Source organism: Tauraco erythrolophus, chromosome 1, assembly GCF_009769465.1.
Source record: "Tauraco erythrolophus isolate bTauEry1 chromosome 1, bTauEry1.pri, whole genome shotgun sequence".
Taxonomy (NCBI): domain Eukaryota; kingdom Metazoa; phylum Chordata; class Aves; order Musophagiformes; family Musophagidae; genus Tauraco; species Tauraco erythrolophus.
The window spans coordinates 117280458-117307495 of NC_141465.1; the positions used below are offsets into that span (position 1 = coordinate 117280458).

The 27038-nt window shown below is 41.7% G+C and overlaps 1 protein-coding gene across 1 annotated transcript; it reads right to left on the minus strand.

Moving 5' to 3' along the window:
• Positions 1-654: 654 nt before the first annotated feature.
• Positions 655-26240, minus strand: MPHOSPH8 (M-phase phosphoprotein 8). The gene is made up of 13 exons (XM_086621623.1): positions 25974-26240; positions 20548-20703; positions 18823-19686; positions 14935-15028; positions 12969-13094; positions 12798-12886; positions 11438-11578; positions 10560-10646; positions 9748-9902; positions 4244-4398; positions 2781-2908; positions 1982-2065; positions 655-1109 (listed from the first exon to the last, which is right to left on the minus strand). Exons 1-13 carry the CDS (start codon positions 26238-26240, stop codon positions 1068-1070), a joined length of 2388 nt encoding a protein of 795 aa, XP_086477749.1. The 3' UTR covers positions 655-1067.
• Positions 26241-27038: the final 798 nt, after the last annotated feature.

A 27038-nucleotide genomic window follows, 5' to 3' on the forward strand; every position in this document is an offset into this window, starting at 1 on the left:
CATGCAGAAGTATTACATTTGTATTTTATAGCACAGGACCATTACAGAACTGCTGTCATCTGATAAAATGGGTCATTTAAATAATAATAATAATAAAAAATGATAGCAGCTCTTTGCACTGAGGAACTGAATTTCTGAATTAAAGAGCAATACATGTTCTCATCTGTCAGGATGAGAACATCTGAAATCCTCTATGTATCTTCTACGTCTACAGAAAGCATTGCCTGCACATTTAAGGTAGTTACAAGTTTTCAGGTTTGCTATTTTCAGCTTGTATTTGTTTTCCCAGACATCACTTGACTAAGAACTCAAAAATTAAGATGTCTGTAGAACTATCAGTTGCTTCTCTAATACAAAAGTAGTAGTTTTAAAACAATGATGTACCTAGGAACCTGACTTGTGATCCTCTGAACTGAGCCTACTCAGATGTCTTTGTTCACATCTGCAGACCGAACTGTGTGTGTTCAAAGGGAATCAGTCCAAGCCTGACCACCTTCCCATCGGGAGACACAGCAAGCAAAGTTTCAAACCAGAACACAGCCCTCAGCAATTCAAAGTTAAATCTAATGCAGTGACTTCCAAGTGTAATAATTTCTCCCCACGGCTCCAGAATATGACAGTTCTGCATTTTACAAAGAAACATTACAGTTAGAGTAAGTAGAAAATTTTAGTTTACAAATGGAAAAGATCTCTCTATTAAAAAAGACAATTACATAGTTACCTTAAATAGTTCTTATATGCACCATTCCACATTGTGGAAAAGCTGAAATACGCAGTCTGGACGCCGCAAGAAAAACAGGATTATGTGTATTGGCACAAATACTTACATCTACATCTGTACAAAGTAAAAAAAGCCAACAACCCTGTCCCACCAGCGCAGTGTATTGAACTGCTCTCCAACAGACGCCTTCCTATGTGACTGCCAACGAGGGACAGTGAGATGGGAACTTAAGTCTTAAGAGCGTGGTGCCAAAAAGTTCCAAACTGCTTGGTCAGTCTCTGAACAGAGGAATCAGAAGTATATCCAAAAAAGCATCAGTCCACTCAGCATGCTCGCAGCTGTGAGGTCACTGCAACTGCACTCGGTACGCGCCTATTAGCAGCTTCACCTGTGAAAGCAAACAAAGGTTTCACATAAAGATTGTTCATGTGTAACTGCTCTGTTAAACACTTCTAATATAAGGAAAGCAGGAAAAAGGTATACAGCTGCTAGTGATTGATTGACAAAGACAAAAAAAAAGGAATTTACAATCTGTGTTTAATAACATCAGTTTATAGCAGCCCTACTGAAACAGGAATGGCTTGTAAAAGGACTCAAGTAGAATACTACTGCGTCAGATGGTGTCTACACAAGTTAGCCCTACCTCTGAACTACACGTACACATAGACTTTAGCTGAACAGGAGTTCAGTTTTCTGCCCCCCTTTTTTTCTTTAAAAAAAAAAAAGCACAACAAAACATTTAAGACTGTAAGTTTTAAATTTCAAGATCTAGAAAATTTACTGGTGCATCTTCCAAGGATAAAAATAAATGCTACCACAACAGGATCTGTTATTCATCTTGCAATATGTAGTGGGACTACTGCCCAAACCACCTGGAAAATACAAGCGACTACACACACTATTTAAAAGCAGAATGTGTATCCTAGTAAATACCTCCAAGTTCTCCTAAACACACAAGCAAAAACACCTGTATGCAAAAGATAACCAACACTCCATGTGTGTTATTCATTAAATGCACAATATAGATGGCGAAAACGTTTAGCTGTAACGTTTAATAATGACAGAACTAACACCTTTGGCAATGTTCCTAAATTTTGGCAGTGTCATCAGATGGAGCTGTAACTGATGGGAACTGGGATGAGGAGACAGTGGGAAGTCCTTAGTTTTACATTTGCAACATACAGCTAGGAAGTATTTAGACTATGGAAGTTATTGCACAACAAATTAATATACACATTTAATTTTGAGAACATTTTGTACCTTGGCAGTAGGAGCTTCTGCCAACCGTATAAAAAGCTTGTTAAGGCCTGCAGTAGGGCTGAAGGAATAAATAAAGTGACTATCCTGAAAGGAAAAAGAAAACGGACAAAGTTAATGGCAGGATACGGCTGAAGTGCTATGCCAGTGGACTAATAGTACCATACATTTTAACTATGCATTTTTTGAAAGAAAGTTGTGTATACTGCAAAGAACCTTTGGTGCAACCACAGAGAAAACAAAAGGACTTGAAAAAGTGTGCACAGTGATGTAATTAATAGATGAAAAAAAGTTATGAAAAAATAGAAATTAATAACTAGAAATATGAGGCAGGTTGTTAAAACAAGGCAAAGTAGCTTTATGTAAGAACTTGTGTTAAAAATTTGAGAGGCTAGGTGAATTTGAGAAGTGAAACAGGTTTAAATTCAGCATTCTCGCCTGCTCAAACCCTCAGTTCTGAAGTCACAGAATCACAGAAGGATTGAGGCTGGAAGGTCATCCTGTCCAACCAAGCACCAGCTGGTACTCAAACAGGGCCACCTAGAAGCAGGTTGTGCAGCACTATGTCCCTGACTTTTAAGGCATAACTTTTTATGCAGTCTAGTATACACAAAGTTTGTAGTTCTCTCTATATACAAAGAATTAAGTTTCATTTTAAAAGAAACCCTGTCATGATTAAAAAAAAAATAAATCCTTCATCACAATACTCCAAATCCAAACTAAGGCACTAGGATTTCCGAGGCTGCTCCATAAAGACTATATTATTATAAGCAGTGCTACAGTCAGTTATGAAAAGATTTACCAAAAACACAGGGAGCTGGAATTTGTCATTTAAAACCACAGCTTGTACACTGCATGGTCCACAGAGCCGAGCAACAACGTCTTTACCAAAGAAATTTGCATGGAAAACAAAGAGAAGAACTCCAGATCCTGAAAGGGAAGGCAATTCAGTCACATGAATTTGAAGTGAGATACATTATTTAGAACAACTGCATACACTGCATGTTTGTACACAGACAGGTACATACATATATATGTGTGTGTATATGCATATAAAGAAATATAAATATTATATAGTATATATTAAGCACCAATGGAGTATCAAAGCAACATGCATAAATCCAGTCTCTCAAGCCAGTGGATCCCAGCACAGAACACAAGTGACTTGGTCACTAAGTTCAGGTCTTCTGGCAGCAGAAATAATTTTATGTGGCTATGAGAACGGAAAGCAAATGGGTACAGCCATCCTCAGTATGGTTCACCTCTGTGGTTTTCGGTTTAGAGTTATGGAATTTAATGCTGTTCGGGTTGTCTGTTCTCTTGGTAGGCACAACCGAGCCCAGTCAATTACAAATCTTCATGAACTGCACTGAAATTCAGTAAGTAACAATCTTCAATACTGACAAATGTCTCATTTTAATACATAAACATATAAGGTTTCTTAATTCTATAAAGGATACCGATAATCAAGAACTGGAAGTATTACAGCTCTTAACCAGAAAACTGGGCAGACACAACCACTTTCAATCTTAGTTTAAGTAGTATTTCAGTCACATTAATGTATTCTTTCAAGAAAAGTCAGTATCAGTAGGTATGTCCCTGATATACTCAAAAGGTGAATAAAAACAACTCAGCTAAGCCAAGCATCAGAGATTAGTATCTGGTTTCCTGAAAGAATGAAAAAACTTTCCCAAGTATCTTGGGAATTTGATTCTCGGCTTTTTCAGAGGGTCTGTGGGCAAACCAGAGTTGATTGATGCTGGCTTCTTTTTTATGGTATTTCTAGACTGCACTGGTATCACGACACTGCTGTGACTATACTCCGTGACTCCAGCACATTAGGTACTGCTTAGAAACCAAGATGAACCACTATCAGATTTTCTAAGTACGCTCTTAGATTAGAATTAATAATTTTGGTAAATCTTAAGGTAAACCACTCCTTTCCTTTAACACCTGTCACTTAGCTAATGCAACCCATGAACAGAAAGCAGCTGTGTATCCGGCAATAAAAAAAAAAACACACACCCTCTTAAAAGAAGATACACACAAACTCCACTTGCAAAACATCGCTGCTCTCCCTAGACTCCATAATCAGAGCATCCTTAATGTAACGTACTGCAATACAGTAAGTCATACAAAAACAATTTCACAGAGTAGATACTTTAAGACACACTTACAAGGCCGTTTCTTAATGCCCTGTTCTACCTTTTCCTTTTCATTTTCTAAAACCCAAACAAAACCCCACTACAACAACAAACCCCCTACCTTCTGGCACATTTTGTGGCGGTTTATAGTGGAAATCCGTAGAAAAGTCTGGCCCTTCACAGAGACGATGACACGCAATTGGAAAGACTGGCTCCAGCAAAGCAAGACGAGCTTCAAAATAATCCCTGATGGTATCTTCTGCTACTCTGGTGAGCCTAAAAAGACCAAACATGTGAGGCCTGCACTTCTCACAGTAAAATTACTCTACCAGACAGACTTACTGAGAGCTGACGCAAGAAAGGATTCCAGATTACCTTTTTGGATTCCCAATTTTCAGGAGTGAATGCCTTCATCACTTCATCATCATTTATGCATAGGTGAACCCCAAGTCCCAATACTTTGTTAACAGAACATTTTACCAGTGATCTGTTTGTGAAATTCATCTATTGGGTCCACAAAATAAAAAGCTGAAACAAACGCACTACAACAGATTAAAAAAAATTCCAACTAGCCACATATTTTGAAGGCTCTTTATGTAGAAAGATGTCCCTGAAACATCAATATGTACCTAGTGGGGAAACAGAAAGAGACAACCACTTCCCCAGTGTGGCGGACTTATCAACCTGACTCCAAGTGCAACATAAAAACAAATAAACAAGTCACTGTATAATTTTACTGGCAATAATATTGGAAAATGCAGTTCCCAACTCAGTGAAAAAGCAGTGAAAAAGCAGCAACGCTCCCATTAAATAGCCAAAGTGGGGTTTTTACTTTCTCTTTTGGGTTGGGGGGGATTTAATTTAAGCGAACAGCCCAGCCTTCAAAAGAGAGACCACATTAACCAACAGTATTTGGCACTTTTACAAGCAGGTTACTACGTAATCGTCTTCAGAAAGCTGTTTTGACACAAATGGGTTTTTGGACATTTTTGCAAGGCAAAGGTCCTGACTCTCTCAGCTTTACAGCTTTTTGAGCCATTATTCAGAGCACACTTCCCCTCCGCGCTTGCTGAGGTTACCACCTGCAGAATCCAAAACTCAAGTGCTTGATCAGAAGGAAAACATAAGAACTGCCACACCAAAGCAAGCCCGGAAGTCCATCTGGCCTAGTTTCCAGATGTCAGACAAAGCTGTATTAAATATCCACCACTCGGTGGATAAAGAACTGGCTGGATGGCCGCGCTCAAAGAGTTGTGGTCAATGGTGCGATGTCTACATGGAGACCAGTGTCAAGCGGTGTCCCTCAGGGGTCTGTTCTGGGTCCAGTGCTGTTCAACATCTTTGTCAGCGACATGGATGACGGCATTGAGTACACCCTCAGTAAGTTTGCTGATGACACCAAGCTGTGTGGTGCTGTGGACTCACTTGAGGGAAGAGATGCAATCCAGAGGGACCTTGATAGGCTTGAGAAATGGGCCAGTGCTAACTGCATGAGCTTCAACAAGTCAAAATGCAAGGTCCTTCACCTGGGTCGGGCCAATCCTAGGCACAAATACAAACTGGGCACAGAGTGGGTTGAGAGTAGCCCTGAAGAGAAGGATTTGAGGGTGTTTATAGATGAGAAGCTCAACATGAGCCGGCAGTGCGCTCATGCGGCCCAGAAGTCCAACAGCATACTGGGATGTATCAAGAGAAACGTGGTCAGTAGGTCAAGAGAGGTGATTCTTCCCCTTTAGTCTGCTCTTGTGAGACCCCACCTCGAATACTGCGTCCAGTTCTGGTGTCCCCACCGTAAAGGAGACATAGATCTGTTGGAATGTGTTCAGAGGAGGGCCACAAAGATGATCCAGGGGCTGAAGCACCTCTGCTACGAGGACAGGTTGCAAGAGCTGGGATTGTTCAGCCTTGAAAAGAGAAGACTTCAGGGGGACCAAACAGCTGCCTTCCAATACCTGAAGGGAACCTACAGGAAGGCTGGGGAGGGACTTTTTACAGGAGTGTCCACTGATAGGACAAGGGGAAATGGGTTTAAGTTGAAAGAGAACAGATTTAGATTAGATCTTAGGAAGATATTCTTCAGTATGAGGGTGGTGAGACTTTGGAATAGATTGCCCAGAGAGGTTGTGGATGCCCCCTCCCTGGACGTGTTCAAGGTCAGGTTGGACAGAGCCTTGTGTAGCCTGATCTAGTTGAGAGGCGTCCCTGCCCATGACAGGGAGGTTGGATTAGACGATCTCTAAGGTCCCTTCCAGCCTATGCCATTCTATGATTCTATGAACTATGAATTAAACAGTTGTCTTTTTTTGGTGCAGTCCTTTTTGCTTCATCTGTTTTTAAAACAATGTAACTGGAATGGCACATACTAATTAAGGCATTCAGATACATTTTATTTTCAGCTTCACTACTACTATATTATCTTGCCCCATCCCTGGCAGTGTTCAAGGCCAGGTTGGATGAGGCTTTGGGCAACCTGGTGTAGTGGAGGATTTCTCTGCCCATGGCAGGGGGGTTGGAACTAGATGATCTTTGAGGTCCCTTCCAACCCTAACCATTCTATGATTCTATGATCTTCCTTTTTGACTGACAAGAAGCACTGAACTGGCATTGTCAGGTAATGAGTCTAGAAGCTTCCTCAGTTGGCAAGAGCTGTTACTCCCTGTATAATTCACATTACTACAGTGATACCCCACGGACATCACTTGGCATTTATCAATATTTAAATTTCAACTGCCATTTCACTGGTAAAATTACATGTTCAAGGTCTTGCAAAACTTGTTATTCAGATTAGCCAAAACTGATGGTGGCAGATTTAAATAAGAAATAAACTGGAAAAGACTTCACATAGTGAATGAGCAACTGAACAGCAGGTACCAGATCACTTTTATCTGCATGCTCGCTGCTGCCTTTAAAACCTTAACTCACAAGTCACGATTTCCTTCCCTGGGGAGAATCAGCATACTCCATTTATCCACTTCAACTGCCCCTGCTCACTTTAACAAGTTTTCTGTGTTGAAAGATTATTATTAGTTTTTATGCTTTTAACACTTTTTTCCCCCCATTTAGCCTGCTAGAAGAAGAAAACATTCCTTACAGCTTCTGTCTGCTCAGGACGGAAGTTCAATGCAGTGATGTACAATACCTCAGACAAGCTTTATGGCACATTAAAAACACTGACACATCAATACTTTCCTCCCAGTATGAAACTGGATCAGAACACATTAGTTCAGCATAAAATCAGTAGCACAAAGTCTAGTTGGAAGCCAGTCACTACTGGAGTACCCCCAGGGTCAATACTGGGTCCAGTCCTGTTTATCATCTTCATATGACCTGGAGGATGGGACAGAGTGTACCCTCAGCAAGTTTCCAGATGAGACAAAACTGGGAGAGGTGGCGATACACCAGAGGGTCATGCTGCCATCCAGCTGGACCTGGACAGTCTGGAGAAATGGGCTGACAGGAATTTCATGAAGTTCAACAAAGAGAAGCATGAAGTCCTGCACCTGGAGAGGAACAACCCCAGGCACCAGTACACACTGGGAGCCACCCAGCTGGAAAGCAGTTTGGCAGAAAAGGACTGGTGGACACCAGGCTAAATGCGAGCCAGCACATGCCCTTGCTGCAAAGGCGGATAATAGTATCTCAGGCTGCACTAGGCAAAGTATTGCCAGCAGGTCAAGGGAGGTGATCCTTCCCCTCTACTCACTACTCGTGAGACCATACCTGGAGTAGTACATCCAGTTCCAGGCTCCTCACTACAAGAGAGACATAAACATACTGGAGAGGGTCCAATGAAGAGTCACAAAGATGATGAAGGGACTGGAGCATCACTCCTGTGAGGAAAGGCTGGGAGAGCTGGGACCATTCAGCCTGGAGATGAGAAGGCTTGGGGGGATCTCACCTGAAGTGAGGGGGCAAAGAGGATGGAGCCAGACTGTCTTCAGTGGTGCCCAGTGACTGGAGAAGGGGCTATGAGCACAAACTGAAAAACAGGACGCTCCCTCCGAACATCAGGAAACACATTTTTACTGTGAGGGCAATGGAACACTGGCACAGGTTGCCCAGAAAGATTATGAGGTCTCCATCCTTGGAGATATATTAAAAGCCATCTGGACAGGGGCCTGGGCAACCAGCTCCTGGTGGCCCTGCTTGAGCAGGGGGGCTAGACAAGATGACCTCCAGAGGTCCCTTCCAACCTCAACCATTCTGTGTTGCTGTGATTCTGTAATTTCATAACTAAGTTCCTTTAGAATTTATAGGCAAACACAACTTTGCCCTGGAAATGTATTTATTTGTGTTTTACTGGTTTGCACAAAACCAGTTTTTACCTGATGTTTCACTTTGCGAATGTTCCACAAACTTCTCTGCCTTACAGAAGGGATCCCTAAACTTCCTTGTGACCACCGCTGCAACAATCATATGGGAGTGTTATGCTTATAGATCTTAATTTTAGACTTGGTATGCTTAAATTTAGAATTTAATAAGGCTCTAAGGGAAAGAGCACTAATAACTATTTAAAATACAGTAAGAATAAGTAAGTAGTACTACAGCACGTATCAGTGACAATTACAAGGCAGTTTCTGTCAAGACAGATTTAGGACGTTGGCTGATGGGAAATACAAGAAATCAGAGACAGAGAACAGACAGGTCTTTCTAGACACTAAAACAGAACAGAATAAGCTTGGACTACAAACTATGTGACAGATTGTCTTATATAGCTAAATCATTAGGATAAAACCATCATAAACCAATAAAAGGACCTTGCACTGAGACAGTGTTCTTCCAGCACTAACTGCATTCACAGCAAAATCTCACCTGCTGCAGAAGCTCTGAGACCCTCCTTGAGTCTTCTCCATGTTTAGATTGTTGGTTACAATTTTCTGCCCCGGCACATGAGCTGTCAGTATTCCTCTAAATTGATATTTAGGGAGCTTGCTCCTTCTCTTTATGTTTAGTTTGTCTCTGTTTAGCATCCATATTCATCAGCTCAGTGTATTTTTTATATGACCATATGGGTATGGATGCTTTACATACAACATACATCACACTTTTCTTCAGTCACTCTATTGCACGATGAAGACTTTTATTTGCCTCGTTTACTGGCATGAAAGCTTTACCCCTGGCACACTCAGCTCACAGCTCACATTTAAGGATCCAACAACACTATCTGCACTGACATTTCTTGTCAGTGAAAAGTTTCTGTTTCGTGTTCTTCTGTTCTTCACCATTTTTGTTCGGTGTTCTTCTGTTTGTGTCTAAATTTTTTTATGCTTTTTAGCAAGGTATTTTATTTGGCATGCCATAATAAGATTTTACATTCAACTATACAGTGCTTATACACTCCATAGTTTTGCCCAACCACCTTATTTCTAGTTTAAGAAACCTTCCACTTCTAGTAATTCCCTTTTCCTCCTTTCCATCATTTCAACTAGTGTTTAAGAAAGTGTCTGCTAATTCTGCTAGCTCACATCATTTTTATTTCACATGATTTATTAGTTAGCTTTCTGCCTCAATCAGATTTGTCTTCTTTCCTGAAATCTCTCCCTCTTCCCCTTGACTTAAATCAAAACTGACAGGCCTAGTATTGCAAACTTCACCAGAACGAACTTCAAAGTACAATTTACTCACGTTTCCAGATGACTCTTGAGCTGCTCATACACCAGTATGTTATTACATTGTTTAGCAAAATGCAGTGCACTGTTCTGATGCTTTGACAAGATGTTACAGTCTGCTCCGCTTTCAATCATAAGCCGCACTATATCAGAATTCCCTCTTTTACAAGCCTGTGTGGAAAGTGAGAAGATGGAAAGATGGACAACAATGACAAATCCCCATTAAAATAGAGCATAACGTTAAAGTAAGCAGAAGTGCAGAAACAAACCAAAATCCTCAAATTAGTTACAATTCAGAAAAGAAGTTTACGTATTCGCTTTGCAAATGCTAACACGACATGAAACTCAGGATCACACTTCATAAATATTTTATCTTTACCCAGACAACACTACACACCTGATCCCAGAGAAGCAGCAACACTCAGGATTACCAAGTGCACTTAATTAGAAAAAAAAAACCACAAACAAATAAATGGATAAAACAAACTCCAGAAGTTCTGTGAAAACATCTAATCTGCTGGAGTTCAGCAACTGCAAACTCTCTTGCAATTGTTCACCCAAATAAATGGGTTTCTGCAGAAGTATTCAAACACAGAAGAGGATGATGAGACACATTTAGCACTGTATGCTGAGGGTATCTGCATTTATTGTTTAGATATAACAGTACATTAAAAAATGGATTAAAACACTGCCTAGAATAACTAACAGTAGTATTTGTATTTCAAATACAGCAGGTGTTCCCTAAATCAACTCTGCAAATATGCTTTTTCTGTTAGTTTGTCTAAAATATTCAGTGTGAAATTGTGTCAGGACAAATGTCAGATTTACCTTCATTAAAGCAGTTTCACCACTGCTCTGCTGCATGTTCACATATGCACCAGCTTCCAGAAGAATAGCTACTGTTGTTAAAAAATTCTGAAAAACAACAAAACCACAAAACAAGTAAGAAGAAAACATTCTGGTTTTGTTTTCAATATAAAGTGACATTTATTTAAAACCCATCTGTAAAATCCAAAGCATGAGGCATGAGACAACTAACCTTGTTCTCTCCCAAGGCTAATAAAGAGCAATTCAGACTCAGTCAAGTAGATAGCCATGAGTATACACAATCCTTGCTTTTTTCTATATCTCGCAGTAGTGAACACCACAGGAAGAAAACAGTATGTTTGCATTAATCATCAAACTGGAATCAAGCTCTCTTTTGGCCTTATATCTATGGTACACAGGAAAACACATGAACCGACTTGAACAAAAGAACACACCCATGAAACATCTTCTAACTTACCAGTCTAGTTGGTCTTAGTTTGAGAAGAGCTTGCCACCGTCTCCATCACCCAACTCTCAAATAGCAAACCCTGCTTAATCAGAGATCTGCACTCAAAGTCTCCCCAGGTTTGGATCCTGTGTAGCCAGAGATCGTAACAAGCAATTCTAACACAAGAACTTCAGCCGCTGTGACAAACTCAGAGATATCCTTTGCCTCCACTTTCCCTTTAGGTAGCCCTATGATATTCTCTACTTAAATTCTGATCACAAACCCTACTCTATTTACGCCACAGTAACCATAGCTGCTGAAATTATGCAGTTAAGGTCACCCTGCTATATCCTGCTAACTACTTTTTAGGCATCATCCAAGGGAAAAAAATTGTGCACCACTTTTAAACATAAGAGCCCAGAACCACAAATAGGACAATAACCAAGCCAACCTTTTCAACTGCATGTATCAATGCAGTGGTTCCGTTTTTCTGTCTACCATTAACTTTAGCTCCTTTCCTGATTAGGACTCGGAGAAGGTCATCATGCCCACCAGCAGCAGCAAGCATTACTAGGGTCATTCCACTTGAGTCCTGCAACAAGAATCATTGCCATTACCAAAAAAAAAAAACCCCAAAAAACGCAAAACAAGAAAACAACCAGCCAACCACAAACAAATAAACCAAAAAACCCAAACCGCCCCAAAACTTTAAGACAAATCAAAGCTGCAAGACAAAAATTGCAAGTGTGTCAACAGGTTTCACAAAGATCCCGCTCCCTGGCAGAAGAATTCACACATACATGGCTGCCAGATACCAACAAACTATCACCTCCCACTTCTCTTGTCCACAGGCTTCATGCTCTGAGCTCCACAATCTGCAAAACCCGTAACATTCCAAGGACCAGAACAAGAATAATGAAAAACTGAATGAGCCAGGGAGAAAGGCAGCAAGGTATTTAAAATGGGGAAGACAGCAATACAGTGGAAAAAGAAATCAGCAGCCACTGGAGAAAAAACACAATGGCTCTACCACAACACTGGTACCACAACAGCTGCTACCACAACACTGCTTTTGGATTTTATCAGTGTAAGTATGAAGAGAATTCTGTGAGTGGCCAGTCTCCCCACTCGTTCTTGCATTTTCCACCAGACACCACATTTCAAAGAACACGTTTGCCTCGGTAGTTCATTTGGAATCTTTTCTACTGGGCTACAGAAGTCTTAGCAAAACGTATAGTTCTCAAAATGCTACATACTACAAATACATAAGATCATCAGTGAAAATACTGGTATCAGATTTTAATCCTCAAAAATGCAACTACAGTACTATTTAACATGAAAATAAATCCTTGAAAGAAAAACCAGTAAGAACACAGCTGATGAAGAACTTGCCAGAAAACAGATCACTCATGGAGTGAAGTGGTTCCAGTCTGTCAAACAGAGCATTCAATTATTACCCACCCCCCCCAACATATATAGATGTTTTACATAGTTTAGCCACTTGACCTGATAGGTATCATAATTCCTTATACCATGGAAAGTTCTAAATTTAATATTCAGTTAAATCCAGCAGGCAAATCTGCTGCAAATCCAGCTACTGGGATGCTTCTATCAAACTTCATTTTTCCTTTGGAAGAAATGGAGAACGAATATTGAAGCCTCAAATTCTCTACTCCTTTTTCTCACCTTGTGCTTTTTTTCCAAAGAGAGACAGAAATCTGCTACTAGCAAGAGGGGAAAACTTTTCAAACAATGTATATTTGTACTCTTCCTTCCCACCCTTCCCAGTACTTCTACTGCAGAAAAATTACCTCTTGATCCAGATTATATTCCTCATTTGAAGAAAGTGCCATCTTTACTGTCATATAATCTCCGCTTTTAACAGCATCCCTCAGGAGAGCTAGAAAATAAAACGCAGTTATAGGATATTTCACTTTGAAACAACAGCTAAGAAAAGTCCCTTCCTCCCAGCAACTACTCACTGTTTGGTATCGGTTCTGTTGACACATGATTCTCATCTTCTCCATCAAGATGCTTCTGGAAGTCTTCTAGTGTCAGCCACTCTAACTGCATGTCCATACCCAAACTCAAGACTTGCTGTTTGCCATCTATCATGTATTTGATTTTATGGAAGAAAAAATGTAAAATAAGTAATCAGTAACTTATAAATTTCCAAATCATTCATTGCTTGCCATTGCTTCAACGATCAGCAGCTTAACATACTACTACTTTCCATTCAAACAGGCTCTGGAAGTCAGCATGGAATGGTTCCAAACAATGAAGGCTAAGTTACAAACAGACATAAAATGCTTTTACTTAAAACAAACTGTTTATGCGTTGTACTAAGTTAGGCTGAAGCGATTACTGTAATAGCAGTAATCACACTGGAAACACACTGAAAAGTTATCAGTGAATTTCAAAAGAAAACATCATTTCAGTCTTCTGGGGAGACAAGGACTGGAACACTAAAAGCTGCAAGCAGGAAAGCAGAAAATATTAACTGCCGGTGCTCAACTTTCCCCTGCATTTGTTTCTGCTGCTCACCAGAGTTCTCCATTTGACACACATCCACTACTGCTCGATCACCTTCTGCAGCAATGTAAGTCCATGTGTCTGTCTCATCTCTTATGTTCCTCCTTTCCTTGTACACTCTGCTGTCTTTTGATTTTAATTCTTCTATGAATTTATATTCTAACGAAGATTCTTCTCTTTTGCAGTTATTCTCAGAACGTTCACTTTTTTCTTCTGAAGCTACATTAAACAAGCCAAATGCACTTTTGATGTCCTTAAGGCCTAGAATATTAAGACAGTTACCAAGAGTGACTACTTGAGCCACTAAAGACTATTACACAACAAAGTTTAAGTGAGTGACCAGAGTTCATTGAGAAAAGGTCTGTTCTCTTTCCATTAATCATTTCAGTTAATCATTGCTGAAGCGTAGGAGCAAGCTTAACAACATAAGCCCAAAATCGGGGAAACCCAGTTCACCTCCAGCTACCCTGGCAAGTCCGAGTTCCGACTGCTTTCAGCAAGGTACCATCTTCTTTTTAAGAAACGCAGCTTAGAATTACACGTAAATTTCTACTTTGAAAATATGGTTCAGTATCTGTGATGAACAGATGAAGGACACGTGCTGTACAAGGAACAGTAATTAGTTGTTCTGTTTATTACTACTCCTCTTAAGCACTGTAAGCATCTACACGACGTTCAGTGAAAGACGTTGCTCTAGCAACAGCTATTTGAAGCATCATAGCTCCTGCTATATCCATTCAAGATTATTAAAGGTGGAGTTACTAGTTTTCCTCAGTTCATCCTCAGAGGAGTAGTGAGGGAATTTATCCTGAATAAAATCATCCAGAATTTTACTGATATCAAGAGTGGTAACATTAGTACTCCATTACACTACTAAGAATAGAAACACAAGCTGGATGTTTTTCTTCACGTATCAAATAATCCAGTCCTGGTGGTATTTTAAGGGTTGTATAATACAACCCTCCTTGTGGCTAAAGCAAGAGGCAAGAAGTTTGTCTGATGGGCACCTCTACTAGTTTTTCTAAACACAGAAATATGTGTTCACAGTATTATCAGAACACTTCTGGAAATGGCCAAGAGTCAGATGAATTCCTCTAAAAAGAGATTACTGTTACGTGCCACAGAAGCACAATAGACAATGTTACATGAAAAGGGGCAAAATCTTAACTTGCCTACAAAAATGTTAAGAGATTTCTATACACTTTTATGCTTCATACATGGAAGTACATACATCATTCTCATGAAGCAGATATTAACAAAGCCATTAACCAGCAGACTTTTGCTTCCTAAAATAAAAGCAGAAGTTCTTGTTTCTGGTATGTGTTACAAAACTATACAATATCTGCTCTTGTAGAAACAAGAGGAGAATGTCTCGAAAGGTCTTTCCCTTCTCTCTCTTAAGCAGTTAGCACTTACTTTTTAGGCCCTTTTGTTCTTTTCTGTTCTTTTCTTCTTTTTCAGGCTCCTTTTTTTGAGGTTTTTCTTTTGTTTCAATTTTCTTTACTTCTTTCTCCTGATATTGAGAACAAAGATCAAATTAAAGTGGTAAAGAAAAAGTGGAAAATAAATTCCTTTCACCACTCCAACGATAAAATGTATTTAGAATTAATACTACTGAAGCTTGTATATAACAGACTTGTGTACATTCCTAATAAAAGAATTAAAGAAGTGAAACGAGTTAAGTCTGAAGACTTCTTCCGTAAAAGAAGTGGTGTTACTTCCAAAATAAAACAACTTCAATTCAGACTTTTACTGCATCTCAGCCATGCAAGGTGCTTTACGGCATGAGGTGCAGATTTGCCAAAACCAGTGTTTTGAAGGAAATTCAAAATTATGAACTTTTCATTTGTTCCAAATATGGAAGAGAATGTAATTATTTCAAAGTATTTAACATCTTTGTAGCACCATATTCAGAGCAGTTATGATAGCACTGACTTGAACCTTAACTGAGAAAACTTGACATTGTTATACTGAAGGTTCCAAGTTCTCCCATTTACACACACAGAGAACGTTATGGCAACAGTCGTTTGTTAAAGAGAGACACTCAAAGAAAACCACCAAACCCATCATATCCATGAAGAAGACTGAGCTTAGCTATACTTGATATCACAGAAGAAATTTTTGGTAGATATAGATATGTAATCAAATTTGTCAAAATAGAATTCAGCTTCCACCACCAAAGGTGGCCTTTCTCCTCCTGTAATCCTCTCTCTCCATTCAGCCAGCAAATTCCAAACTGCAGAGTAAGTGGGACAAGGCTTCTTTGCACAGCTTTACACCAGCCCCTGACACTAAGCTGGTGCTTTCCGTAAAACTGCCCCAAAAGAAGTCCCTGCAAGAACTACAGACTGAATGTATCACTAAATGGTACCATTTCTTTGATGTAGGAAAAACTTCAACTAAAATAGATTCATTTGGTGTATCATAATGTGTTAGCAGACCTGAGACATTTAATCTTCTTTCTCACCTCCTCCCTCAAAAAAACCCTCAGCTTTTGATCACTGACATGATTAACTAGTAGCACGGAGAGTTGTTAATCCTGGCAGATGTCCAGAATTTAGGAAAAGACCCGTAATTTACTAAAGGGATTACCAGATATTTGCTACACAGAGGGGCTGTTAAAATCAGTAATCCTGAATTCTATTCCAGAATTCCAATACCGATAAGATGCACAATATACACTGCACATTTATTTTTGAGGTCAGTTGAATGGACCTGGGTGGAGAATGGATTGAGAGCAGCCCTGAGGAAAAGGACTTGGGAGTGCTGGTGGATGAGAATCATAGAATCAGCTGGTTGGAAGAGACCTTCAAGATCGAGTCCAACCATTCACCCTGCACTGTCGGGGTCCCTAAACCACATTGCTCAACACCAAATCTACACGGTTTTTAAACACCTCCAGAGAAGCTCAACATGAGCCAGCAATGTGCACTGGCAGCCCAGAAAGCCAACCATATCCTGGGCTGCATCAAAAGCAGCGTGGCCAGCAGGTCGAGGGAGGTGATTCTGCCCCTTTGCTCTGCTCTCGTGAGACCCCACCTGGAATACTGCGCTCAGCTCTGGAGTCCCCAGCACAAGGACGTGGAGCTGCTGGAGTGGGTCCAGAGGAGGGCCACGAAGATGATCCGAGGGCTGGAGCATCTCTGCTATGAAGACAGGCTGAGAGAGTTGAGGCTGTTCAGCCTGGAGAAGAGAAGGCTCCGGGGTGATCTTATTGCAGCCTTCCAGTACTTAAAGGGGGCCTACAGGAAAGCTGGAGAGGGACTTTTTAAAAGGGCATGTAGTGATAGGACAAGCGGCAATGGCTTTAAACTGAAAGAGGGCAGATTTAGATTGGATATATGGAAGAAATTTTTCACTCAGAGGGTGATGAGGTACTGGAACAGGTTGCCCAGAGAAGCTGTGGCTGCCCCATCCCTGGAAGCATTCAAGGCCAGGTTGGATGAGGTTTTGGGCAACTGATGTAGTGGAGGGTGTCTCTGTCCATGGCAGGGGGGTTGAAACTAGATGATCTTTCAGGTCCCTTCCAACCCAAACCATTCTATGATTCTATGAATGGAAAGAATGGTTCAACATGCAAACTGACTCCAGAAAACACTGTACTATAAATTAACATGACAATGTTCTATAGTCAGAGCTACATCAGGTAGCTAAAACATATGCCATGATTTTATTTGAAAAGAATAATCTGCTTGGACGAACAATTTAGTGAAGCCAAAAAACCTTCAGAACTCTCCACCAAATCCATCCATATCGTAAGTCCACAGCTGCTGTGGAGAATAACTAACCAGTTACAGAAACCATCGTTTAACCATCCCAGGCTGAAAAAAGCAGAGAGCAGAAAAAGCAGACAGCAGAATGTCATGCTTGCTCCTTAGGTTCCTTGAGCATGACCTTCCATGAAGCACAACCAAGAGAAAGGCATACAGACAATTTACTGAGAGTGCTAGCTGAAGAGCCGTAAGCAAACCATCTTTCATCTGCTGTTGATTTCTTCATGTTTGCGGTGACAGGATTTTTATACTACTGGTAAACAAAACAGAATTCCCAAGATTTAGCTGATTATCATCACTGATCTCTCTCTCTCTCCTATGAATGCTATATCCTCAAACTATGAGAAAATACCTGATTAATAAATGGCCACACCACCACACCACTTGAGTTCACTGAATAACTTTTTGAAACTGGGTTATGCCTCATAGCAATTGCTTACCCTTGTTTACAAGAGCTTTCACCACTAAGATCCTGAGATTATGCCACATAGTTCTCCACCTCAAAATCAACTTCCTTATGTTTAAGGCAGCCTACTCCATACACACAACAATCTTAAGCAGAGGACCACAGCTGAACATACAGAAGAGAACTGCAACCACGAATTATGGCCTCAGAAGAAGTGGGATATAATACAGTAAGTATCAAGGTATTTTGGCCTCAATCCTGTTACAAATCAGAAAGGGGTTTCTCGGAGAAGCCAAAGTTTTATGAACTGCAAACTGCATTAGAACAGTCTGAAGCAGCTGAAAGAAATTTATTGTCAGAAACGTTCCAGAAAGTTTTATTTTTTCTTTTTTTTTTTTTTTTACTTTTACCTTTACCATCCTGCTTTTCTTAAGATACTACTGTATTAAAGAAGGAAAAATAAATATTCCAGTATTTGCTTAGCTCATTTCTTAGAACAGGTGCAGCATTTGTAATTAATATGAAACCATGTCATGAAACTAAGCATTTTCTGTAAGCGCCCTAGTAATTCTAACAAGACGAGCCAGCTGCACAATTATCTGGGGGAGACTTGGGTTCACAAGCAATTTCAGCATTCCAGTTCTCCGGTAGGTGCTAATGCGGTTATATATAATGGAGGAGCCAGCTTCTGACAGAGATCAAGTGTGTGTTTTAGCATCGTGCAGTGTTGGATGGATAGTTACTCTAGACTGAATGTCTTACTACACAAGCAGAAAAAAGTCTAACTGACACAACTGTTGTGGGGGGTGGACACAAACCTAAAATTGACAGTATGCTTTGAAGGAACAGTAAATTTCAGTCTAAGTAAGCACACATAACAAACAGGAGAAATTCACGCTTTCACATTTAAAGACACTCTTATCTCCTAAAGTGTTCCCTCCTCTACAGTGTTAAGAATCCAAAAATTTTTCAGTCTGTCCTATGCATTGTGCAGTGGGCCTTTCCCAGCTCATTAACTCTCCAATTTGTATTTTTCTCCTTGCCATCATGAACAGTAGCCTTTTGAAATATCTGTACCTCAAAGACATTTGATTTGATCCCCAGCCCCCAGCTCAATGCTTTAACATTGCTTACCTCCCCAGCTGAATTAGTGGACTTGTACCCTCTTTCATCGGCACTCAATTTCAAACTCTTCTGCACTGGTGAAGGAGCAGGTGACACTTTCTCCAACTCTCCCGGTACCATTTTTACTTTTTCTTGACCTTTTTGCCTTTTGTGCATACTTTTATTCTCTAAGTAGGTATCTTGAGTTTTGATTTTTCTACCTTCCTCTTTATGATCTTCAGCTTTCTGATTTTTTTTCTTCTTTCTTTTACCCTTAACATCAGTACTATCATCTTCATTACTTGCTGATCCATCAAGATGCCCATCAGCAATGGAATCTTTTTCAGCAATTTCTTGTTCCAATGTCTCTTCTCCACTTATTACCATTTGCTTCTCGTCTTTATTTTCAGAATTTAAGTCTGAATTTTCATTATCAGTTCCTTGAGAAAAGACATTATCTAGACTAGTTGATTCTGAGTCAAATTGAACATCTCCATGCTTCTCCTTCCGTGATTTCTTATTTTCTTTAGACTCTTCTTTAGATTTTATTTTTGAATCTTTAACTTCTCCCTTCTTTCTCTTGATTTCTTTAGTATCTTCTTTCCTTTGTTTCTTTGGGTCCTTTGAATCCTCCTTGGTTTCTGAAGTCCTTTTTTTTGGTTTTGAATCCGAAACCACAGTATCTGAGGAATTTTCACATTCTGTTCTGGGTTTTTCTTTGAGTTTTGCAGACTTAGACTTTTTCTTCTTCAGATCATCTAGACTTCTATCCTCTCCATCTTTCAACTTCTTCTTTTTCTTCTTCGGAGAAGCATCATCTTTTGTTTCACCTTGCCAGTCACTGTCAGATTCTGCTTCAAATATATCATCATTTAGAGATAGTTTCTAAAAGGTAGGGAAAAAAAGAAAAGATTTCTCTCCCCATTAAACTGTACCACTTTGGTGTAAACTATACAAAAATGGTAGCAGTGGTGCTTGGGTAAAGTAAAACTCTTTAAACACTGCAGACATCATTCCTCATTGCCCAACTGTAAAATCTGTAAATACAATTCTAGCTCACTTACCTAAATTATGTTGCTAACTGCTTGGATGAGAATCAATACATGAACAAGTAAACCAATCACGCATCCAACAACCAGATTCAAGAAAAGATCTAAATCCAAACTATTTCGCATCAAAATCAATTAAAAACAATTTTGTAAAATTTACCTACAGGTTTCCCAGAAGTAGGGTACCAATTTTCAAAAAAGATTCTTACACTTGATTTTAAAACTGAGTGGTTAAAAAAGAAAAGAAAAAGCCACGTGCTGCCTTGTTGTAATTAAATTTCTCCATATTCCTATCTTACTTAATTTAACGGTTAATATGTAAAAATTCATCAATGTACTACATAAAGCAGGAGGTTGAATTGAGCAGTGGTAAGACAATACATGTGGGTAGGGAAAGGGGGTTGCTCATGTTGCCAAAAAACCAAACTAAAAACACTATACATCATTTACAAAGTCTCACTAAAAACTGAAATAAAGTTCAGATGGATTTAGAGTCTACAAGAAAACTTGTCAATTAACAAAAAAACTCCCTAACCAGAGAGCAGCAACAATATTCAGTTTCACCTGAAACAAAACACTTTTAGATCAAAGAGATTCTTAATTCCATATTACAAATGTCTTCCCTTCTCCCTCCCCCCTATCAGAGCCTAGGTAGAGAATATATCTTCAGTGCGAGATACCAGAAGGTGAAACACACCTGTATGTCTTTTTTAACAGGTTTAGGCTTATTGTCCACAATTTTTTTTCTGAATTCAAGCAGCACTTCTTTGCAGTCTTCCAAATGAACCTCTGGTTCCCAGGTATCATCGTCAGAGGTATATCCTTTCCACCGTACTTTGTAGAGAATTTTACCCTGCAAGACAAAAAAAAAATCAACATTTAATACAACACAGCATAGTACTGCATCACTTACTCAATTCTTAGGGATCTCTGTGGATGTATCATTTTGTGCATATAGAAATTAATACAATGGGAGTTCCACCCAATGTTGACATAAGCAGCCCCAGAATTATTTCCATCTGCTTCACATACTGAACTAAGTAGGCTGTAAAATGTTTCAGTAGTTGTGGTTTTATCCAAAATATTTGTAATATCTAAAATTTGTTCAGAGCCACAGCTATAATGTACAAATCATAAATTCCCAGTCATTTTACTAAAATAGATGTTCTGACAGTTACGAAACTGGTTTTTTAAGTTTTCATATTTTTTTCTACAAAAATGTCAACCTTGAATTGCTTCTCTTTACTGAAGAAGTTGATATAAGACCTTAGGATTATAATGCACTAACACCATTCACCTAGTTTTACATTGGTATTTATAACTTATGTTAGATTTGTAATCAATGCCGCTTTTGATAAAATGAAATGCCAACAATCAGGAAAAAACTACCCCACCAATGAGATCAAGTTAAACCTAGACAAAATCTGAGTGTGTGCATCTCAATGGAGTTAGTTACGAAGATTTTACCCAAAAGACTACATACGAAAGCCCTAGAACAATTGTTTCAAGAGCATTTAACTTCACTGTAGGATGAAATGGTATCTTTTAGTCTCTACCTTGTGTTTTCACTGGATTAGAAAGCCTTTTACCATTAAAAAAAAAAGCTTTGCATCAAAATCGGCCAAGAAGGCCAATACAATTAATATCTAATATTAATATCTAATTTAATCTAATATCTAAATTAATATCTAACACACCCCATCTGGGGGGTATTAGAAGGAGTGTGGTTAGTAGGTCGAGAGAGGTTCTCCTCCCCCTCTGCTCTGCCCTGGTGAGGCCACATCTGGAGTATTGTGTCCAGTTCTGGGCCCCTCAGTTCAAGAAGGACAAGGAACTGCTTGAGAGAGTCCAGCGCAGGGCCACAAAGATGATTAAGGGAGTGGAGCATCTCCCTTATGAGGAAAGGCTGAAGGAGCTGGGTCTCTTTAGCTTGGAGAAAAGGAGACTGAGGGGGGACCTCATTAATGTTTATAAATATGTAAAGGGTGACTGTCATGAGGATGGAGCCAGGCTCTTCTCAGTGGCATCCAATGACAGGATAAGGGGAAATTGATATAAGCTGGAACACAGGAGGTTCCGCTTAAACATGAGGAAGAACTTCTTCCCAGTAAGGGTAACAGAACACTGGAACAGTCTGCCCAGAGAGGTTGTGGAGTCTCCTTCTCTGGAGATGTTCAAAACCCACCTGGACGCGTTCTTGTGCGATCTGATCTAGGTGGTCCTGCTCCGGCAGGGGGATTGGACTAGATGATGCTTTGAGGTCCCTTCCAATCCCTAACATTCTGTGATTCAGTGAAATTATCTCTTGTCTCTCTCCTAAATACATCAAGTAGTCTGAATCCTTATGTTTCTCAGGATGGACTCCTTTCCTTGCTGAGAGGCAAGGCTTATTAGCTTGGACTCAGCATGTTGCTGATAGAGCCAGACAAGCAGCAACTCCAGGCCTCCTGCACGAAGCTTAACTGAAAGGCAGAGACATGTCCTATGAAATCAACGCAGTCGCCTTTATCAATTAAACCTGCAGTCTCTTTAAACAGACGTATGACAAAAGCTAGCACCAAACTTAAGAAAATCCATTTTCCATAGAAAAAAAAAAAATAATACCAGGCAACATAGCCATTCCTGAACTTATTTCCTTCTTTTTTTTTTTTTTTTTAAAAAAAAAGTAAAAGTAGTATTAGCACAAGGAAGAGGCAAAATAATAGTGTCTCTGTTTCAGGAACAGATTGATACTGTTCTGAAAGATCCTACACTTCTAATCAAGCCTGGAGAAGGAAAGCTTCGAAAGGACTGCCATTTGACACTTACTATTACGTGTATTTACATCCATAAATTTATATTTTTGCCTGAGAATCATTAACCTTTTACCAAGTGTATATATATGCCATCAAACTTTTAGCAATCAACTCTACTTAAAATCATCTGTGTTTTGCTTCACAGACATATCAATAAATAGCCTGTATTCAGATACATCAGTGTAATACTTCTCTTCCAATTCAGCTTAACCATACACTCTTGATTCAGGAACTGGTTTTAAAAATCATGTTCACCCATCTCCTCCTTCTAATGGGTTTACTCACAAAATAAGTGACTGGTAACTTTCTTATTACAGTCATAGAGTAATTTATGTTATAAGAGATCTCCGGAGCTAACAGATAAATGCCCTACTCTGCTCCAAGCAGGACCATCTACATCAGGCTGCTGAGAAACCTGCCCAGTCAAGTTGTATCTAATCAGATTTCCCTGCGTTCCAGCTTATGTCCACTGCCTCACATCCTTTCACTGTGCACCTCTGAGAAGGATCTGACTCTGTCTTCCCTACAGCCTCTCATTTAGTAGGTACAGGTACCACTATCATCACCCCTGATTCTTCTCGTCTCATGGCAGAGCAAACCTAGCTCTCAGCCTCCTGTGCTCCAACTACCTAAACGGTCTTCATAACCCTTCACTCCAGTATGTCCATGTCTTTTCTGTCCTGGGGAGCTCAGAACTTGACACAGTACTCCAGATGCATCTCAGTAGTGCTGAGAAGAGAAAAAGAAGCAGCTCCCTCAATCTGCTGGCTACACTCTTGGATGCTGTTGGCCTGCTGTTGCAGCCTTTGCTGCAAGAACTGCTGACTCATGTTCAACTTACTCCTCTGTGGAGACTCTCAGCTCCTTTCCTGCAAATCTGCTTCCTAGCCAGCTCACTCACCTCTCACCTGTCTGGTGGTACATGGCTATGCCATTTCAGATGCAGGACTTCAGTTAGCTGCAGAGTTACTATTACACTCTTGTAACTCAGGTACAAAACGAGTTAGAAGTCCTTTTTAATTAACTGAGAAAGCTGGATAAAGTCTAATGCAAACATAAGGCTATTTGGCTGCTAAGTGACTCTACATACAGTACATAGAGAGTGCTACAAAAATGCAGATTAAATGAAGACAGGAGATTGATCATCATACTAAAGATACATACACTCCTTTACACTCATCTGTCAACATTATTTTACTCAACATTTTTCTTTCTTCTGTATCACTTACAAATAACGGAACATTTCCAAGCATTTTTATACTGCTGTAGCTTCTACAAGAACTAGTAATGGGCTAGAAACAACTTCAATAGAAAGGGGTATCACCATGTCATTAAAGAGCAGAGTTAAGGTTACCCATCTCCACTGGGGAATGTCACTATTTGCATTGGAGCCTGTTGTTTTAGTAAAATTTTAGTGCAGTATGAAAGACTTTCTAGATATACTGAGAGGAAACTTTTCCAGACTTTCATTGCTTGTTGTCTTAAACAGGACATGTCAGTGTTTCATTTATCAGCAGGTCTAACTCCCCAGCCCAATCCCATCCCAGGAGTGCTACCACTACTGCCAGCTCCAACAACATCAGGACTGTGAAGGACAACAGAGGTTCTCTGCGCAGTGCTCTCCAGCTCTCCCACTTCTGCAACTGAGACACAGGAGCACACAGACTGGCCTTATGCTCAGCAGCTGACTCGATGTATCTGCTTGGACTTTGTATCACGCTTGGAAATCTGCAAGCTGGGAACCACTGGTCTAAAAATATACTCCACTGAATGTAACACACAGCTTTTTTCAGCTGTTTCAGAAGTTAGGACTGGGTCGGAGTTATCTGTCTCACCCTGTATTTCTGAAGCACAGGAACATGGCCCCCATTTAAGAGCAACGGAAAGGTGACCTGATGCAAGTGGAGCCCATGCTACAAAGCTACAACCGACACATACTGGGTAAGGCACATGCACACTGCACTGACCCAGCCCAGAAACCTCAAGTGCATACAGCTCAGAACCTGCTGCAGAACGGGCTGCTTGGAGGAAGAGGAGGACAACAGAAATTTTTACCAGCACATGTTGTTGTCATTTTTAAGAGATGGTATTTGATGTATTCTGGTACTCTGTAGAAGTGTGGGGTGGTCTGAGTTGTCTCCCCCACCACTATACACATTTTAGGTGCCATCATGGGGGGGGGGAGGGGAGGGGAGGAAGAAAAAAAGGAGTCCTTCTGTTTTCAAGTCTGACATTATTTGACCAACACTTTATACAGGCAAAGCTGTAAATATCGTATTACCTCAAAAATATAACATTCTTAAGCCATCAAGATATTTTAACCTAATCATGATAGCATCACAAATTTATAAGAAGTTCTTGATCTGAAGGTTATTCAACCTAAGGGTTTCAAACCCCTGATGTTTTACATTAAACAGGTAGAATTCTATATTATCATGTATCTGACTGAAGCCTAAAATAAAAAAATCTAAATTCGTTAAAATAAACAATTTTCGGACAGGAAATCATATTAAAAACCTGTGTTAATCATTTTTTCTATTTGAGGTTTAGGAAATTTTAGAAGAAGTTCAGTCAGCCTAGGCTGCTTTCAAAGAAAGAAGGTATGATACTTGTGTCTAAACAAAGCAAAGATCACTAAAGCCAGTTATTTTAATTGGAAGGAGTCTCTTATTCTAAGAGGTCTTCACCCATTTCATAACCCAGTAAACACAGTCTTACTAAACACAGCTTGAAACCATCTCCACGTTCTCCATTGTAGTCAATCCTGCCCGTTTCTGCAAACACGCTACAACAAAACACCGCTGCAGACCAGCCACGAGAGCAAAGAGCAGTTTAACAATGCAGACAAAAAAAAAAAAACCACCAACAACTTAGTGAAGATATCCCAGATTTAGTCTCTTCAGTCAGAGCTGTTACGGCCGAAAAGCCGGCCTGCAAAAATCACGCGTTTTAAATTACAATTACAACGGAACCGCCGTTTTGGCTCGGTTCTGGCCCAAGGATGAAGCGCCGTGCGGGAAGGTCCGCCCGAGCGGCAGCTCTGCCCGCGCCTGGGAACGCGAGGGAAGAGCCGAGCCGGCCAGGCGCGCTCGGGCCCACCCCGCCGCCGGCTGCCGCGCACCTCCGCGGGGAGCGGGGCGGAACCCGGCCGCGGGGCAGGCGCCGGCCCAGCCAGGGGGCGGCCAGGCTGCCGCCAGCTCCGCCACCGCGCGGCGCGGCGGCCGCCTCGAGGGACCCGCCGCCGCCGCCCGGGGCGGGGGCCGCCGCCGCAGCCCCAGGAGAGCGGCCCGGGATGCGGCGCGGAGGGGCGGCGGCACCGCGCACTCACCCCCTCGGTCTTCACGTCGAGGATCTTCTCCACCTCGAACACGTCCTCCTCCTCCTCCTCCTCCTCGCTCTCGCCGCCGACGCCGGCCTCCCCGCCGGCTGCCGCCGCCGCCTTGCCAGCGCCGCTGCCGTCTCCGTCTCCGTCTCCCTCCCCGTCCTCGTCCTCCTCATCCTCCTCTGCCGCGGCCGCCGTCTCCTCCTCTTCCTCCGCCCCCTCCAGCCTGGCCGCCGCTGCCTCAGCCCCGCTCCCGGCCACCGCCGCCGCCATTTTGGGCCGAATTTCAAACGACAACGGTGAAAAGCGGCTGCGACATCCACCGCCGGGCGAAGAGGGAGCGAAGCGGCGGCCGCAGCCAATCGGCGCCCCGCAAGCCCATGACGCAGAAGGGCGGGGCCCCGAGCCCGGAGGCCGTCGTGCCCTCAGCGCGGCGGCCCGCGGCAGCCGAGAGGCGGGGCCCGGTCGCCGGTGGCCGCGGGCTCCCGCCGGGCCCGCCCCGGGGCGGGCTGTGCTGCAGCCCGGTGCAGAGCTGGGCGGCGGGAGCGGGGAGCGCGGTGCCGTCCCGCTCCGGCCGTTTCTGCCGGGCTCTGCTGTCGCCCGCCGGTGCTGGCCGTCGCGGGTCCCGGCGCTGCGGCTGCCGGGAGCCCCGGTCCTGGCGGCGAGGGGCGAGCGCCGGGTGGTCGCTGGAGCTGCCTGCCTCCACGCGGTCCCCGGTATCGCTTCCTCGAGAGCGTGGCGGGTGCCCCGCTCGGCCCCCGTGTAAGGCGTCGCTGCCCAGCGCAGCAGCCCTCCTCTGGGGGTGGTTGCCGGTGACCGGAGGCGCTCAAAGGCACGTTCGCCCTGTTGACTTTTCTGCCACGGTGCCCGAGTGGGCCTGGCTTATCCAAATAAAAAGACGAGAGCGTGCAGAACATCCCGGTACAAAGGTGTTCTTTGCTGTCAGCTGGATGAGGTTTTGGGGAAAGGCACAAGGAGGGTGTACGCGGACACGTCAGGACGAGGTCTGGCTGGGCAATGAGGTTTCTCACCAGGGAAAAATAATGCTTTTAAATTTCATGGTATTTCGCA